At 40.1% G+C, this 17,589-nt stretch overlaps 1 protein-coding gene across 3 annotated transcripts in view; it reads right to left on the reverse strand.

Moving 5' to 3' along the window:
* The window catches only part of LOC126377996 (kinesin-like protein KIF13B), a 194,392-nt gene that overhangs the window by 14,434 nt on the left and 162,369 nt on the right, over window positions 1-17,589 (reverse strand). For 2 of the 3 annotated variants that reach the window (XM_050026031.1, XM_050026018.1), the window contains exons 6-27: window positions 16,581-16,828; window positions 15,930-16,077; window positions 15,182-15,361; window positions 14,800-14,832; window positions 13,962-14,061; window positions 13,128-13,276; window positions 12,354-12,594; window positions 11,846-11,992; window positions 11,452-11,562; window positions 10,301-10,524; window positions 9,767-9,928; window positions 9,038-9,205; window positions 8,393-8,509; window positions 7,839-8,076; window positions 7,329-7,525; window positions 6,738-6,898; window positions 5,787-6,003; window positions 5,078-5,183; window positions 4,233-4,424; window positions 3,121-3,265; window positions 2,297-2,445; window positions 1,263-1,414 (exon numbers count right to left, since the gene is read on the reverse strand). In XM_050026031.1, the coding sequence (XP_049881988.1) occupies window positions 1,263-1,414; window positions 2,297-2,445; window positions 3,121-3,265; window positions 4,233-4,424; window positions 5,078-5,183; window positions 5,787-6,003; window positions 6,738-6,898; window positions 7,329-7,525; window positions 7,839-8,076; window positions 8,393-8,509; window positions 9,038-9,205; window positions 9,767-9,928; window positions 10,301-10,524; window positions 11,452-11,562; window positions 11,846-11,992; window positions 12,354-12,594; window positions 13,128-13,276; window positions 13,962-14,061; window positions 14,800-14,832; window positions 15,182-15,361; window positions 15,930-16,077; window positions 16,581-16,828 (3,585 nt within the window). The remainder of the gene's footprint in view (window positions 1-1,262; window positions 1,415-2,296; window positions 2,446-3,120; window positions 3,266-4,232; window positions 4,425-5,077; window positions 5,184-5,786; window positions 6,004-6,737; window positions 6,899-7,328; window positions 7,526-7,838; window positions 8,077-8,392; window positions 8,510-9,037; window positions 9,206-9,766; window positions 9,929-10,300; window positions 10,525-11,451; window positions 11,563-11,845; window positions 11,993-12,353; window positions 12,595-13,127; window positions 13,277-13,961; window positions 14,062-14,799; window positions 14,833-15,181; window positions 15,362-15,929; window positions 16,078-16,580; window positions 16,829-17,589) is intronic. The other variant, XM_050026024.1, reaches the window with a different exon arrangement.

The following is a 17,589-nucleotide window of genomic DNA, read 5'->3' on the forward strand; positions in this document are numbered from 1 at the left end:
TGATGCGGTATCTATGGTGATGTGTAATGCGACCAAATACAGGAGTGGTGGATAAGTCAGGCCATGCGTTGGACTCACGTTGGTTCCGTTCTTGGCTGCATTCTCGAGCGCTTGGGAGAGCTGCGGCCGAGCCAGCGACAAAACACGTTAGCAAGCGTACGACACCGCTAGTTGCGACACTTATGTGTGTTTGCTATTCAGTATTTTCGCTCTAGAATCTTATTTTTGAAAGGATTCTAACTTATTTTTCTTATTGGCAACTCCATCTTGCCAACTATTACCTACCTATTACCTACCCTGACAAATATGTAGCTTATTTATTATTAAACTACAGAAGAATAAAATGTCTTCATTATCTTTTTTGAGCAGAAATATCCAATGAATTAATAAAACAAAACACATCGTAGCGTCGTCTGACAATTTTTATCAATCTTTTTGGTATTAAGTAGTTTATATGTGAGCAAGTTAATTCATTACTCAAATAAATTGATGTTTTTGAACACAAAAATCTTTCTTACTTATCAAAAGGAAACGATACTGAATAGCAAACAACTAAAATATAACACTATTTGTTAAATGTTAGTGGCGTTATTACGCATTATATGTACAATGTATGAAGTGTTGCCTAAATATTTATTACGTGTTAGTGAAAACATCGATTAGCATAAAATAAGCGTATTCAGGTGTTAGCTTTAAAAGCTTAACAACACAAATTATTGACTATTCAAACCTGTTTTTAATAGTAATTTAAAATTAAAAATAAGTCGCATTTTCACTAAGAATTAAATGTTAAATGTTTCATATTAAAATTTATAGAAAAAACACGACTTTATATGTTTATTATTTTATTAGTGTTCTGTGGTTCTATATCAAATTAACTGGCTAAAATTTGTTAGTGTTTACTATTCTGTTTGTGATCTAATTTCTTCTATTTGTGTTTTGTGTTAGTAAACTGGGGATGTTCATTTCATTGACCGTATCTTTAAAGACATTTAACTCAGTAGGTATTTGCGAAATACATATCAAAAAAATCGTAATACATTCAAATTATAGTTCCCAAATTTAATTCTAAAAATATATATGTATATAATTTTGTCCAAACTCTCGAAACATAGTACAGCTTTGGACTTTTTTTTGTACATATAACGTACGATCAAAAGTATCAAATTCGATTTAGTCAAAATCTCTCGATTTATAAATAGAACGAACATCCCCACTGAATACGCAGCTAACTTCACATCACAGTGTGTACTCGTACTGACCTGCGAGAAGTTAGGTACGGACGCGGTCTTGCGCATGTGCTGTGTGATGGGAGCGCCGCGCGCCGCCTCCAATTCCTTGACTGCTACACTCTGACGCAGCCGGTCTAGGGTGAGGATGCTTTCCACAGCGCTTACGCCGCGCGTGTACTTTTCTGTTCGGAGTGAAGTTTGTTGGTAAGGTTGAGAAAAAAAAAACAGTCATTCCTAGCTATATTTTCAAGAGTAATATTTTTTTCCTGGTTCTCTACTGAACAGTTAGTACAGAAAAAACACAATGCTTTCAGCTGCCTCTTAAGGAGATCATCTTAGTACTTCATACCAAAAGTGGCTGTAAATCATCTGGTTACTTCTCTTTAGAGATCACGAGCACCTATTTTTTTTTTCAAATTCATCATTCTTATTTCTAAGTCCTGGTCCAATCTATCTCTCTGTCGCTTGCATTATTTGATTTCGTGCTTTTCGCTTTCTCCTCCCGCACTTCTATCGCCATTTTAAGGTCCTTCGTATAACAATATAAGTGCTGTTAGATAGAAAATAATCTATCGGCCTAATCTCGACTGATACATCACTATGATAATGAACGTCACAAACAAACAACGGCTTCTGTACTTTGACAGATCTAATTCTGACCGTACTTTGAAGGCATAGGTAGAATAAGGAAAAGTACTACGTATAGAACAGCAACTCTCCGCTCCCCACCAACGGCCGAGCTAGGTTTACCTCACCGCTCCTTTAGCCTTCAATGGTATGGGAGTCAGACGTCACACACACACAGATGCGCGTGTACGATAACGTCAATGTGTAAAACGAGGTGTTTTGTATGAAATGTCCGGGGTGTGGCTATTGTAAGAGGTTTTCTTTCTATCTACTCAGCCTGTATCCACATATAGCATAGGCCTCCTCTTTTCACACCATCCAGAGGCCACGTCACACGTTTCACGTCAGAGGTTTTCTTTATTTAAATATAATTACTAATTGTACTGAACTAGTGGTTTTGTTTAATAGTACTTAGAAAACAAGCATATTATACGAACCGATATAAGTCTCTCCATCCGCAGCACTCGCCTCTTCTCCGGTGGCAGCGATCTGCGCTAAGCTCTCGCGCTCCTCTAACTCTTCAGACGCCTTCGGAATGTTCGACACCACTTCATACGTCACGCCAGTCTGTGATAGCTGGTCAATCCTGATTGGAAATTATAATTTCATTGAGTTTGTTCGTCGATTCCTTTTTCGTTTCTTATATACAAGGTGTTAGCGACATCGTAACGAATACTAAGGGGGATAATTCACACTACGATTCCGAGTTAATATCAAGTGAAAAAATCAGTCGGAAAAATCATGTTTATTTTTTGTTTTTTCATCAGGAATCATCCCTCTCATTATTAGTTACGATGTCACTTATACCCCGTACAAGTAAATACAGGTAGCTATTCAAGCAGGTATGGGTGTTAGTGACACGGTAACGAATACTGAGGGGGATGATTATGACCACGATTATGATTTGATATCAAGTGGAATCTCCTATCAGAACATCAATAAAAATTGTGTATTTTTTTCAGATCCATACTTGCGACGGAAAATTCCACTTGATATCAACTCAGAATCATCTCTCAAAGTTTTCGTTACGATGTCACTAAAACCCGGTATAAACAAAGTCTTGAGGTATTCAAAACTGTTCTTCTATCGTGTGGGTTGTGAGGTGGATTACTAACCCCATCAACCCTGGTGTCAGGGTTGCTATTGAGCCGCCAAAGGCCCCTTACATGGCTCAACACAAACACACAAATAAACTTTTAAATAAATAAGTAACGAGTATACAAATAAACAAACAGGAATATTCAAGTAGTTAAGTATTCACCTGACGATTCTCTTCCGTATCCTATCTGTAAGGCTCTGTCGCTTATAGATATTGAGTGCTAGCCGTTTTCTAAGTATGAGATCCATTGGGGCAGGGTGCGACAGTCTCACTGTTGTCTTCAGAATCAGGTACACACGTTCGTTGGCTGAAAATGACAACATGGTTAATTTACACATCAAGATTATTTTACTATATTAGAACTTAGTTGACGACATAGATAAGTTCTAACTGGATATTTGCAAAAAGACAAAAGATACTAGAATAATTGGGTCGTGTACAGTCATGAGCAATATAATGTACCTACTTTAGGACTCTGTCGCACTAACATATTTGACATTTAGTGAGACATACAGTTCAATTTGTCAAAAAAGTTAATGTGACATGGTACCAAAATGTATACATATTATGTATACATTAATATTATTAATGCTCGTGACCGTACTAGGTTCAAGATAAATTACGATATTCTGATTACTAAATAAAGACACATCTAAAACTAACCTAAGACATTTTATTTTTTCTATTTTACTTATTTATGAATTTTAATCAACAAAAAATAATAATAAGTTCGACATTTTATCACGTTTTTCTATGACGTCATACATTTATGTGTGCTTTTTCAAACAAATTCCAGTTAATAAGTAATTTCGTGTTTTGACATTTAGAAAAAAGTAACTGATTTGACTAGTTGAAAACTAGCTTATTTTGACTTCCGATGTCCGAAGGAATACCCACGCGCTTTCAGTTTCCGTAGACAACAGTAAACGTCATGCAGCACGTCATATCATTGGTATATAAGTAAGTATGGGAGATTACAACTACAGTAAAATTATATATTAATGTTAGCTCACGTTCATACATGAGCACTCAAAAATTGGGACGTACATGCAATGCATGCTCTGACATTCCGTAGTACACGATTAGGCGATTAACTGGCAACATGTGGATTTGTATAACCCGACCGCGTTACGAAACACCACGCGCTATAAGTGCTACGTCGATTTTATTGAATCTATATAGCTAAGTTTTCTATCTATATAGTAAGCGTCAAGTTTTCATCGTTTTTGTATGACGCGCTTTATCTAGGGTACTTATACATCAATGTGTCATACCTTCAGTGGCCCGGTTGAGGTACTGCGAGTCGTGTATGGAGGAGTCCCAGGATGCGATTGCGGAGACATCCTTGTCGTGGTGATGCAGGATCTGCAGCTCGTAGAACTTGTTGCCGTGTTCTTTAGGCAGAATGGAGTGGAGCCCCGCTACTGTGACTTCCTCGCCGGATGGGTGAGTTGTGAGGTCGTCCGCTGAAGAACGACATGATAATTTTAAATCATAGACCTCGTATAACAAATAGACTACCAATCTCTGTAAAAGTGTCAGCTGCGCATCTTGTCACAAGACACGGCGTGTAACGACTCTGTACAACTAATATTGCACTTAATTTGAACAGCCATAACATCTTAATTTGAGTAACTCCTTAGCAAATGTGAATCTATTTGTTTACAAGATTTCAGTGATGAAAACACATAAATTCAGGTTTTTACCGAGTTAAAGTCGCAAGATCGTCCTTTTGAATTCCAAACCACATTGTTCAACTATTGGCCCCGATTCCTGCAGACGCCTCCTAATTTTATTTTAAGTTATATCTGTCATTTTCTTCACATTTTCGACACACACGCACACACAAAGAACAATACACTGTTTTTATTATAGAGTGATGCCGCAGAAATACGCACAAAATGCATATTTCATGAGACGACGATGGTATTATAAAACTTTCCACATAATTCATTGCTTGTTTGGTATCGCGCAATCACAACTAGCGCCTGTGTTACTACGTAATGAACAGCGGGTAAATCGATGTAGCGGTCCAGCCAGAAAAGTCTTGGGGCGGCCGCTTTATACGCCGACGTGAGTTAAACATATCTGCCTTGTTTCTATGATCTGTGTTGCATACCATTTAGGTCGAGGAACAATACAGGAATATGTTGCTCCATGCCGGTAGGCGGAACCCACGCCGCAGGAGCTCCTGGAATAGGGCTACCAGGACTTGGCACCAGCACCTGAAAATACAAGAGAAATATTAGTCTATGAACCACATATTCTTTACGAAATTATATTCTTCAGAGATGTGCAAAGGGCGATTTTAGCAAAGATAATTTGAGCGCGTTCGATATGACATTATTGTAATATTTCTGGTTGGTCCTTAGTTTCTTCAGCATCGATCCTGCGGTTTCTTCAATATTGATTCTGGATTACAAGAGTCGTATTGTTGAAAGTGAAATGAGATACGATAGATGATCCTTTATGAAACAAGAAAATATTTCTCTGCAATAGGCCAGTTTCCAACTAGTCAAATCAGTTACTTTTTACTAAACGTCAAAACACGAAATTACTATGGAATTTGTATGAAAAAGCACACTGTGACGTCATAGAAAAACATGATAAAATGGCGCACTTTTATTATTTTTCTCGATTAAAATTCATAAATAAGTTAAATAGAAAAAAGAAAATGATTTTCGTTAGTTTTAGATCTGTCTTCATTTAGTAATCTTGAACCTAGTACACGACCCAAATCTTCCGAATAGGAGAAATATTATGTATTTATTATTTCTTTAAGAGATAGCCTTACTTAGTAAATGTCTAACCACACTAGTTATACTTACAGCGTTCCTCTCCTCAGTAAGCGAGACCCACTGTTCAACCAGTGACTGTTCCCTTTCCAGGTCTCGTTCGGTCTTCATAGCAGGCGACATGTTGACCAGCTTCTGCAGTTGCGCGTGCAGATGTTGCCTCCGCCGTGCTAGAGCCTCGCTCCAGCGCTCGCGGAGAACAGCCAAGTCTTCTTCTTGGTAAGAGTCTAGAGGTTTCTGCAGACGAGATCTGAAGAAATACGATGATAATACATGAAATTAATGAAGTTTATTTGGAGCGAAAGATGAAAAATGATCTGTTTTATTAAATGCATACATAAGCAACACGTCTGTAACCCCGAAAGGATAGCTAGAGGTGTAATAGTCTTAATACCCACACCTAGCGAGCTATGTTTAAGTCGAATTGAAATAAATGGTTTTATCATTACCGACTGATCACCTTATTGTCCGAAAGTAAGATGTTCCGTGCTTCGGAAGGGACGTTAAGCCGTTAGTCCCGGTTACTATTTACTGATATAAGTGAGTAATCGTTACATGAGCTATGTCAGAGGCCTTTAGCGGCTCAATCATACCCCTGACACCAGGGTTGACGAGGCTGGTACTCTACCTCACAACTCACACGATAAGAAGAAGATTATTGATAAACAGCACCGAGGAGTGGACGAAGGTGGCGAAGATCGATCGAGCTATTCCGTATGACCAAGGACAGGCACATATTCCATGACCTGATCGCCAACCTTCAGTAATGGAGAGCCATGACAAGAAGATTATTATTGATTCATCATCATCAATTTAAGAGACACGCTCTTGTCGGTGCAGCATTTTCCATGCTACTTTTTTAGGGAAAAATAGGGCAGTGGTTTCCCTCTTGCCTTCCGCCCCGCAGTACTCTGTCTGACGCAAGTGGGATGGCGCCCAGAGGGCATCATGGGTGTCATTGATTATTGCTTCCAATCTCCTTACCTGACTGAAACGCTGCCAACTTCAACGCTAACAATATGCTGGCAGATGATGGGCAGAGTGCCAGAATTCTGAGCAGGACGGACCCTCACAGCCACTCGACGCTGTTGACCCTGTCGCAGCTGGTACACGCCGCCCGTCACCATGTCTGGCCGTTGTACTACCTGCAATGGTGGAAATTAGGGTCAAAAATATATTTTAGGCTTTGGTGAAAATGTAATTCTATCAAAAAGTAACAACACAAAGTGTACAATGTATATATTTTAGAGAAAAAGTGATAAGTGAAATATGTGTCAATGTACGGTTAGGTTAGTTGTCGGCCATAAAACCCAAATTTTATTTACTCAATATAGGGTTTGTATTTTATATTTCTTTAGTTGTATCTGAAGTAATCTAACAATGTATCCTATTTAACCTAACATCATTCTAATTTATAAGAAATAATGGTAGAGTCTGCGCTGCGAAAAAATCCCGCGACCACAGTACTTGTTGCATTATCTGCATACAATTATTATGACTTGTCAATAAATTGCATTTAAGAGCCACGCTAAGAAGATCATAAGATCAAGTTACTCCTTGCCACAGACTACCCACCTCAACGGGAGCATATTCGCCCTGGTCGTTGAGTTCGTGGATCTCGACCCAGAGCTCGATCTTCCTGGTGAGCTCGGCCCAGCGGTCAGCCAAGGAGCGCGCCTTGGCCAGCTGCTGCTGCTCCACCTCCCAGTTTCCGCGCGCACGGCTGAATCCCGCCGAGCGGTGGCCCCACACTTCTATTGATAGCGCTCCCTCTGAAATAGTGAAGAAGCTTTTGTGAGGACGAGGGCAGTGGTCGTAAGAAAACGGATGTGGAATGTCACAAGAATATCAAAGGCTTGTCCAGCTGTACTACTAAAATCCTAAGAGTTCTATCCCTTTTTTATTCCGCCCCTCATGTCACTCTGATTGTCAAACCTGAAGGAAAAACCTGACCAATGTCAAATTAGGTCTCAGCTCAAATTACAAATTAGGTCCCAGCCCAATTAAATACTAGGTCCCAGGTCAATAACAGGTTAGGTTCCAGTCTAAGTACAGTCTAAAGATCCGTAAATGATAAACACTTACCAGCGCAGTGATCAACAAACTCCTCAGTGAGTGGCACAGTGAAGTCATGTTTATGATCGAAGCGGAATGCGATATGCTGATGTCTTGGCGATGCTGGTGGCGGTGGAGTATCGGCTGATACTACTGGCGCCACTACTGTGGGCTCTGTCCCACCCCACATTGAGTATTGGCAGAACACGAAGTGCGACAGAGATGGAGGTAGCCCGGTCGCTTGCTTGATTACGACTCGGATTGTCACCTGCAAGAAAAGGTTTTTGGTTAACAACATGTCTGTCGTAAAACAGATCTCGTGCAATACACAATGCAAAATCTATATTATTGTGTATCAACAGATGAGAGGACATACAGCGATACTTTGATGATAAACATAATCGATGATATCATTTAGTGATTATTGCCCAGTAAATTACGACACTTCATCTGCGACCTCGCTCAAATGGATTCGCAACTGACTTAATTAAGTGTATCACTAATATGAGGTCTATGAGATATTTGTTGATTATTGTATTCAGATATATTGCCGTAACTAATCTCGACTTCATATAGACAATTACCTGCTGTGAAGCCGATTCAGCGGGATCATCATCGTCTCGCATATCACCGGAACTATCTGACGCCGCTTCGCAAATTCGGTCTTGAGGGAATTGGCCAGCGACTCGGCTAAGTTCGACCTGAAATTACAAATGATGATTCGATTAAGGCCCAAAATATTTGTGCATAAAGTTTCCAGAGTAAAACTTATCATTTCACAGTTTATATATAGCTCGAAGGTAACATACAGACAGTCACAACAGACTCATAGCTATATCATTAACGTGCCTTATGAAACACAGAATTATTTTCTACACCAAACAATTATGTAACTTCTACCTGAAATGTCATGACCAAACCAGGTCAGTCCCAGTGTTTTTTTGATTGTAGAATCCCCACCAAGAATCGAACCCAGGGTCTCCGGATCGCTAGAGAGCCAGCTTCCGTGGTACAGATGCCGTTAAATGTGCGTTTAATGGTACTGGACGACGAGGACATCCATTACTCACATGAGGTTTTTGGACACATACTCAAAAATTTAGAATAATTTTCTTCACTATTTCGGGTCTCACGATTGACGATCCCTATGGAGTTTCATTATTCACTTAGATAAGTCATTGTCTTTTATCCCACTCCTCCTAGAGATAAAATATATCTGTGTTACGCACCTGCAATCTACCAGCGACCTCTCCCTGCTGGCTGATGATGGGCGTGTGATAGTCGAGGGTCACGTCGTGAAACAATGCTTCGAGGAACACGTTGGCCACGCCGATCAGGTTGTGGTTCTCTTGTGACTCATAGAACGGGTCTACTGTCTTCACTGTTTCTGGTTCCTCCTGAAATAAAATGTGAGGTTTATTTCTAAAATCTTGTCTTTTTGCAAAATGAGAGACTTTTGTCCCGTAGCGAAGAGCTCGGTAGGAAAGCAAGAGTATGTTTACATTGCGCAGACGTTAGATCTTGTCGAATATGATATTGAACACAGCTAAAAGTGTTCACCAATACAAGAGAGTCTAGAATGGCCACATTGAAGCAATTTATCCAAAAATATTGCTTTATGACATTGCGCATTTACTTTTATTGTAAAATTGCAATATTGCTTATAAGAACCCCAAGGAACAAAACAAAACAAAAGTGCCTAGAGATTAACGAAACACCTTTGGAAAATACTATTGATTTTATTTTTTTATTTTGTCACCACTTGCAATCGGTCCGAGGACCATAAGCAGCTCTGTTCCTTCATTTCATCAGTCGGGTGAGGAGCATATGGATTCATCAATCTCAACACTCCTTACTAAGCCAGTCCTCTTTTGTACAATTGCAGGATTTGGTATCTTTTAAGTCGAAAAAATAAAAATACTATCATAATTTAGGTTATACATATACATCAACAATACCTCTTCAACATCGTCATCGCCGCGTTGCTGGCGACGTCGCCACTCGTCGTACATCTCTCGCATGTCCACCAGCTTGTTGTCGAGCTTCTCCATCGACCACACTTGCCCGCCGCGGCCCGGCCGCTTCACCATTATAGCTGGCTCTGATACGAACGCGCCGCGCTGCGGAGAAAGAAACTATTAGCCAAAGAAACGGTATGCTTCTTGTACTATATAACATTTTCAGGAACGCCCTTGATTGTATTTTATTTCCTTTTGGAAGACCTATTCAACTTTACCGTACTATTTATATTTTTGGCGCTATTTATACCATATTGACTTTGAGAACACATTTAGTGAACTTTATCTGTCGAGATTTTACATTGTTTCTAGTGCAGACTGTTGGGACATTCTATGCTCCTTCAAACGTAGCATGACTATAATGATAACAATACATAATATATAGTAGAAAGAGAGAGGATATGGTTCACTACTCTAATTGGGATATAGTCGTGATGTACAAAAATAATCACAAAAAATCCTTTAAGTAGGTACCTTTCTATTAGGGCTTAAGTTCTGCGGCGGGATCTGCAGAGTGACACTGAAGCGGGTATTCCGTCGCATCTCCTCAGCTAAGAAGTTGGCTTCTTGGACCAGAGCGTTGGCCCTCAAGATGTCTGCCTTCAGTCGGCCGAGTGACCGCTTGAACGTGTCGTCGCGTTCAGCCGCCCAGCGCTCCACGCGTGCTGCGGTCGTAGGCGTGCAAGCCGTCATTTTACCTGAGGGAATACCATCAATATTGCATTGGCCTCGTCCGTCTACTTAAGACGATTTAAGCAGTAGTTATTGTGAAATTGGTCATTGATTTATGAGCTGGGTTAAAAAGGCCACAACAAAGCAATTGACCTAAAAATCAATATTGCTATTTGACATTTGTTTGCATTGCGCATTTACTGTTATATGCACAAATGTTGCAATATTGCTTTTTTTAGGTGAAGCAAGCCTTTTTAAATCCCCAGATATGTGTTGAGTTGATAGTTAAACGTCGCTTTCTGCGGGTATAAAAAGGTCACATTGAAGCAATTTATCTAAAGAACAATATTGCAATTTGAGATTTACGCATACTGATGTAATTTAAATGAGCCATTGGTGCTAATTCCTGCAGATGCCATCTAATTTTATTTTAAATTATACCTGTCATTTTATTACCCGTTGGAAAAGAAAGGGACGAGTAATCGACAGGCATAAAATTTGTGGAATACACGTCAGTTTTAAGCAGAAATCTAAAACAACCGTCTAAAAACTATACATCCGCCAATAACCCGACAGAGTTAAGTAGACAACACGTCAAACGGATTACAATACCAGCGATCTCGGCTATTTTATTCGCTCGGGTTACTCATTCGTTTTAAAATTAACTTGTTGACAATCATCCGTCTCTATCCTTTTCGGCGGATAAGAAAATGACAGGTATAACTTAAAATAAAATTAGGAGGTGTCTGCAGGAATTGAGGCCATTGAGTATATGAAAGTGTTTTTTAGACGCTCTTGATTTACGATACATGCTATTGACATGGATGCGACAGATATCGAAGGCTTGCGCATATCTATAAGTCAAGACCCGCGGTATTTGAAGCGTCAAGATAGCTGCCATGCACCGTACATAGCAGAGTCATTTTCCATCGACAAAACAAAGAACAACTTACCAAGTTTGAGTGGGTCGTAAGCGTATGGTGGATAGGGTGTCGACGGTGACAGTATGTTTCTGAGGTGCTGGAATTGTCTTTCATATTCTTGTCTCTGCTTTTCCAGAGCCACTGAAATGACATAAACATAATATATTCGTGTAGGTTGTGAATCTCATCAACCCTGGTAGATTAACTTGTACAAGTATTTTATTTTACATCGTGAGGAAATCCACATTCCCGAGAAATACGTTTCGGGGATATGTGACCTAACCTGTATTGGACTGGTTTTCCCTTAGCGGTTGGAAGGCTAGACAGGCAGTCGCTTCTATAAAAAAATTAACCGACCAAATCTTCAGGTTAGGTGAGCTATAATGCTAAGATATATGATGAAGTATTTTATTTTAATATTTACCTTGTTTATCCTCCTCATGTTGTCTCTCGAGCCGCGAGATGGCGGTCTGTATGGGGTCGTTGCTTAACTCGTTCAACATAATCTCTTCCCGCGCGAAATTGTAGTCGATCGGCTGCGCAGGAGTCTGTGGTTCCGACGCAGCGGTTGCTGGAACAACATTATTAAATGGTAAGCATAGCTCTCCCCCTTCGTCACCCCTTGTTGATTGCAAAAGATGTACACATACTCCACACTGTTCCACTGCGGGCTGGTGAAGTAACAGAAAGACCTAGAGATTTAGACAAATTCCTTTGTAACACCATCAGGAATTGAATCTGGGGCTTTGATTTTGTGGTCAAGATGACATTTATCATTTATATAAAAAAAAATTGGTAAAATCCAACTGCGGAGGGAGCAAAAGAAGTATGTCAGCATCGAAGCAAATTGAATTCCATAGTCTCCGCTTAACCCAGTAGAAAATAGGCTTGAGTTTATGTATGTATGTATTTACGTATAAAAACAAACTCACTCGTATGTTTCTTTGGACAATTCACTCTGAAGAAGTGATGGTTGCCCCACAGTATCCTATCAGCATGTCCCAGTCTAACCCTCGAGACCACTGGAGTCCCGTTGACGAAGCATCTGGCGCCACCTAGCGGCTCCATATATAAATCTCCTCCTTCCACGAGCAGCTGGCAATGTTGGGGCTGGATGCCCAGGCCTGATAGCTGGATGTCTGCCATGCTGTCTGCGCCGACTAGGGTTCGATCCTGGAACAGGTGAGATTGAGTTGAGGTGAGGTGAGTTACGAAAAAGAAAAGCCATCAGTTCGAAAAAGGCAGTTTTGATTGAAAACAGGTTTTTCTAAGTTTTCTTCGTTCCGATCTTTAGGTAACAAAAATATAACACTATGATTTTGCAATTAAACGCTACGCAAACAGTTATAGTGAAACAATATTTTTGTTACTGCCAAAATTTAAGAACACTCAACATTAGCGACACCTGATGGGAGAGATAGACAGTTTTTATCCTCATTGCAATATTGATTTTGCAATTTGACATTAGGGCATATAAAAGTAAGTGCGCAATGTCAAAAACAATTATTGTCTTTTTATAGATGGAATGCGTCAATGAGGCGTTTTAGTCCCCCTGATCATTTGTTACCATACGCTTCATAATGTCCATCTTAAGACTTTTTAAGTTGTGTATGTCTGTCTATATTTCTACCTTTATATTTTTACCTTTTTCGATCTCTGCTTACCGCGGTGAAATAGGCGTGAGTATATATGTATATATGTCTTACCTTTAAATAATAAACTAGAAGCTCGTTGAGCGAGGGATCTGCATTCAGGTTCACCAGATAGTATTTATTCTTCTCCACCTTAATGCCACTCGCTTGTACACTGATACCCATTTTCTCCAACGCCTGTTGTCTCTCGTTTTGTATTCGACCTGTTAATAAATTATGATAACTTAGGAATCATAGAAAAAAGGCAGAGTGAATAGGCACTATTTAAGTTTGCGTGCTCCACCTTAGACCACATCGCTGCTTTAGACCAGGCTGGATGGTGTGGTCAAACTCACACAAATTTTTAATAACAATAATAGAAAGCGTAGGGATGTGACGAGCTCATCGCCCTTTGTTGAATTCATCAGCGAACCTGGTGAATTCAACAGTGCAGTCAGTCTCCGCAGGCCGGCTTGTGGCGAACTGTTGGTGAGTTACGATACTATGGAGCTGAGATCCCCCGAGAATCGGTCAGGCCCTCTGTCTCCGGCTTGCCTTCACTGGCCGACCGGAGTGGACCCCAGCGGGGGCGCAGAACTCTCATCTCTGGCGTGCCTTCATTGGCCGGCCAGAGAGGGGCGTTAGAGCTATACGCTCGCAGGGGGAAGTGAAAGATGCATAAGTCGCGAGTTCGTGAGGCGAGTAAACCGCCTTGCAGAAAGCGGTGTACACCTCTCGACATCCTAAGCTGCTCACAATCATGAATAGTCGTTCCTTGTATATATCTCAGTCCCGACATGATAATGTGGATTTTTTAGTACGTTTAATTATTCACCTCCGGAATGTAATGTTAATTTGCACTTTCCAACCAAGCCGTACTCTATAAAGTATATAAGAAATAATACTCACTGGTTACTAATAATTTCTCTTCCCAAGTCCTGGACATCTCCTTCATCAAATGCTCGCTCTGCGCCAGTTTTTCATGCACATCATCACCCACAGGTGAACCCTGATAACAAACATCGTTTACAGTTTCTGCATTTCAAATAATAAATGTATGAAAGACATTTCTAAACGGCTAACTAGAAGGGATCTAGATACATCAATTCTATTCCATTCAACCTAACATTCATGGACCCATTGTTAATTAAGACGGAGTTTAGATCTAATTTCGTAAATATTTCGGTGTCAATTCTGACGGATCGAACTTTATTTGGAGTTTGATATTTCTAAAACTATCGCTAAGCATAGAGAGGGACGTCACTTAAAGAGCTGTCAAAGTAATTCAGTTTTATCCGTCTGAACACCTTTGTCTACACGGAGCAATAAGGAAGAAGATTTTAGGATAACTATCGTCAAGAATTATATTCTAACGTACATGCTTTTGGTAAATTAAACATGCCAACGCAAGGGGCTCGCCTCGTCACTCGCCGCCTCCTCGCTTCCTCCGCTAGGGTTAGCGCAAGCACATAGCACAACAAGAAATGACAACCCATCTGTCGAGCGAGATGCCAAACATAATAGATTTTGCATTGCGTCTGGTCGTAATCTGCATTCCGACATACGACGGGTTAAGCCCATTGGAATCCCATCCCTCGCAAATCGTACTACATCAGATAACCAACTTCACAAAAAGGCGGAGAATCTTTCATATCTAACTCCTCTTTCTTATTGCTCTACGTTCGTGTACCAATTTGCTTGAAGCTAATGTTACAGAAGGCGAAAAAAGATCAAATTGGTACGTTACTATGAACTGCCCGGGGTGATCAACATCGCCCACCTGGAACGTGACAAATAAAAGAAAAGTTAGTTTTTTTTCGCCTCCTGTAAAAAGACATCGTTTAACTTTGAACCGCATTGACAGAACAATAAGACAACACAATAAAATATACAAAAATATGTAATTAGGTTGAATAAAAACTGGTGCCGAGAACGCATTAAATCCATAAAGGCACATGTGATTTCGTTTCAACGGGATATTTCATTTATTGGAACGTCGTCTTCTTGGTCTTCTTAAACCGAAAGTCTAAAAACCACACTTTTGAATGCCAGTCAAAGACAACCCCTATCTCTTCCCTATGGTTACCACAAAAGACTCATCTTTTGCATCCCTCCGAGAGATAACCTACCGTGGCGTATTTGAGCATCTCTTTGAGCGCTTCCACCTCCTGGCGCAGTTCTCGAATGATCCTCGCGTTGGGGTCTTCATTGACCACGGCGTGGTTGACGATCCTCTTCGCTCTGTCCGCGTATCGCAGGGTAGACAGGGTCTCTTCGTAGTTATCTGCTGCTGGCGATATTGTTGCCACCTGAAAGGAGGATACAGCTGCTATAAATATGTAAGTTAACCAAGAGTTTACGGACACTAATACCAATTCGTTTGGCGAGTATTTGACTATAAGAGCGATAACACACTCTTATTAAACAAAAGTCGTCATGACAATTAGAATACGAATTGAATCGATCTCCTCAAGAAGAACTAGAAAAAGAGACGTCAAAGATATGAGAGATGTGTCGGATTTTATTACGACGCAGCAAAAACTCAAAATTTTAATCAAACATTTCCGACAAGAAAAACCTGACGTTCCAATTTGTATTCGTTACAGTATAGAATAAGGAATAATACTACGTATAGAACGGCAACTCTCCGCTCCCCACCAGCGGCTGAGATAGGTTTACCTCACCCCCCTCAAACATAGTTTAGACTTGAATCGTATGGTGTTAGACGCCACACACACAGATGCGCGTGTACGTGTAAAACGAGGTTGTTTGTATGACATGTCCGGGGTGTGGTCACGGTGTTACTAGCACCCTGTATATCGCGATCAGAATATACCGTTATGCCGTCCATAGATTAATATCAACATAGAAACATACCATAACAGTCTTACTGTTCCCTCCGAGGTTGTCCTTGAGAAGCCAAGTGAGTACAGAGTCTCTGTACGGAACAAACTTGTCCTTATTGCTCTTGCCTGATGCCTGATCTGCCAGCTTCGATATCACCAGCCCTAGAGTTGTTAGTGATCTGGAATACACAGAAGAAAAGAAGAGTAATAAAATTAAAAGGCACACGTCAAACAGTTAAAAACTTAATCATGAATGTTTCCAAAGTAGGAATGTTCCTATTTACAATAGGAACTCTTTAATAGGAAGGAGACTGGCTATTTTTATTCAATTGTTCTTTCTTGTACTCTGATCCTGACTAAAGACTAGGGATTATGACGATTCGAATCGTCGATAAATTATTTCTGTAATATGATGGTATGAGAGCAGTTGCAAAAGACGAACATGTGTGTGACCAAGGATGAACCAAAGATGACTACTGCATAGTAGATATACGCAAGTAGTAGTTTCAATAATGTTCCGGGCCCAGGGATGTCCCACACAGCGTCTTAAACCTTTCTTTTCCAGGCAAAAAAATATGACAAAAAAAGAAAAATATTTTACCAATCACAGATTCCTGTAGCGTCACTTGCTATTTACGGTCGTATTCGAAAATTTTATTTAACAAACAAGATAACGACTTACTTGTTAATATTAGATCCCTCTTTCAACCGGTCACCAACAGCGCCAGTTTTCACAGCCCTCTCCGACCCAGCCAGATCCACAAGTGACAGCCTGGCCACCTTTTCGCCAGTCACTCCTGTCGCCGTGTCGGTGAGGGTCTGTGTCAATACAACGCTGAACACGGCGTGTGATCGTGAGGACTCGCTGTTCATGTTGGTAGCTGCCACAGTCCGGGATTTGTTACCTTCTGTCATTAGGTTGTCTATATCCTGTTGAAGAAGAGAAGGGTATTTATTAATAGGGTATTTGACTGGGTCAAAGATAAAATGCTAATCTAGAAACAGAAGCCAGTCTACGATGGTCAAAAATCAATCATATTAAACTTTGCGACTTATTTTCGAATTTTATTTATGAATTAGGTAACAATGAGTACGACGTTTGACCGCTTTTATTGATGACGTCACAGGACAGTATTACCATACAAGCTCCAAATAAACCTTTCGTTTTGACGTTTCGTAAAAAGTATCTCATTTGACTAGGTTGTCAATTAGCCTATAATTTACGACGTGTGAAAGTATGTCGAGACAGGGAAGAGAGGTTAGGCCTCAAAGATCTTAGAAGGAAGATAAAAGAGAAAGCAGATGGCGTGTCTGACAAGGAAATCAAAGCATTAGTTAGTCATGGATAGAGACAGATGGGAAATGCTACACCAATAAGAGCGTGGCACAAAAGTTATAGAAGAAGCTAATATATTGTAACAATTACGTGGATAAGAAAAGTAACCGTATTGTAGGAAGAATTAAAAAACTTAATCTTTCATCCGTTCATTCGATTCGATTCAACACTGGTTTAAATTTGCATAAATCTCAAGTTTTACAAAAAAAGTATTGATTAATTTGATAAAAAGCAACACGCCTACACTTTTCCAAAATCGAAACTGACCGACTGATTTACAACAACTTTTTACCAGTAGACGTTATCCCGAATGCCACAATCTTAAATCCCTTTTACCTTAGATTTAACCTAATAT

Source organism: Pectinophora gossypiella, chromosome 2 (assembly GCF_024362695.1).
Source record: "Pectinophora gossypiella chromosome 2, ilPecGoss1.1, whole genome shotgun sequence".
NCBI lineage: Eukaryota > Metazoa > Arthropoda > Insecta > Lepidoptera > Gelechiidae > Pectinophora > Pectinophora gossypiella.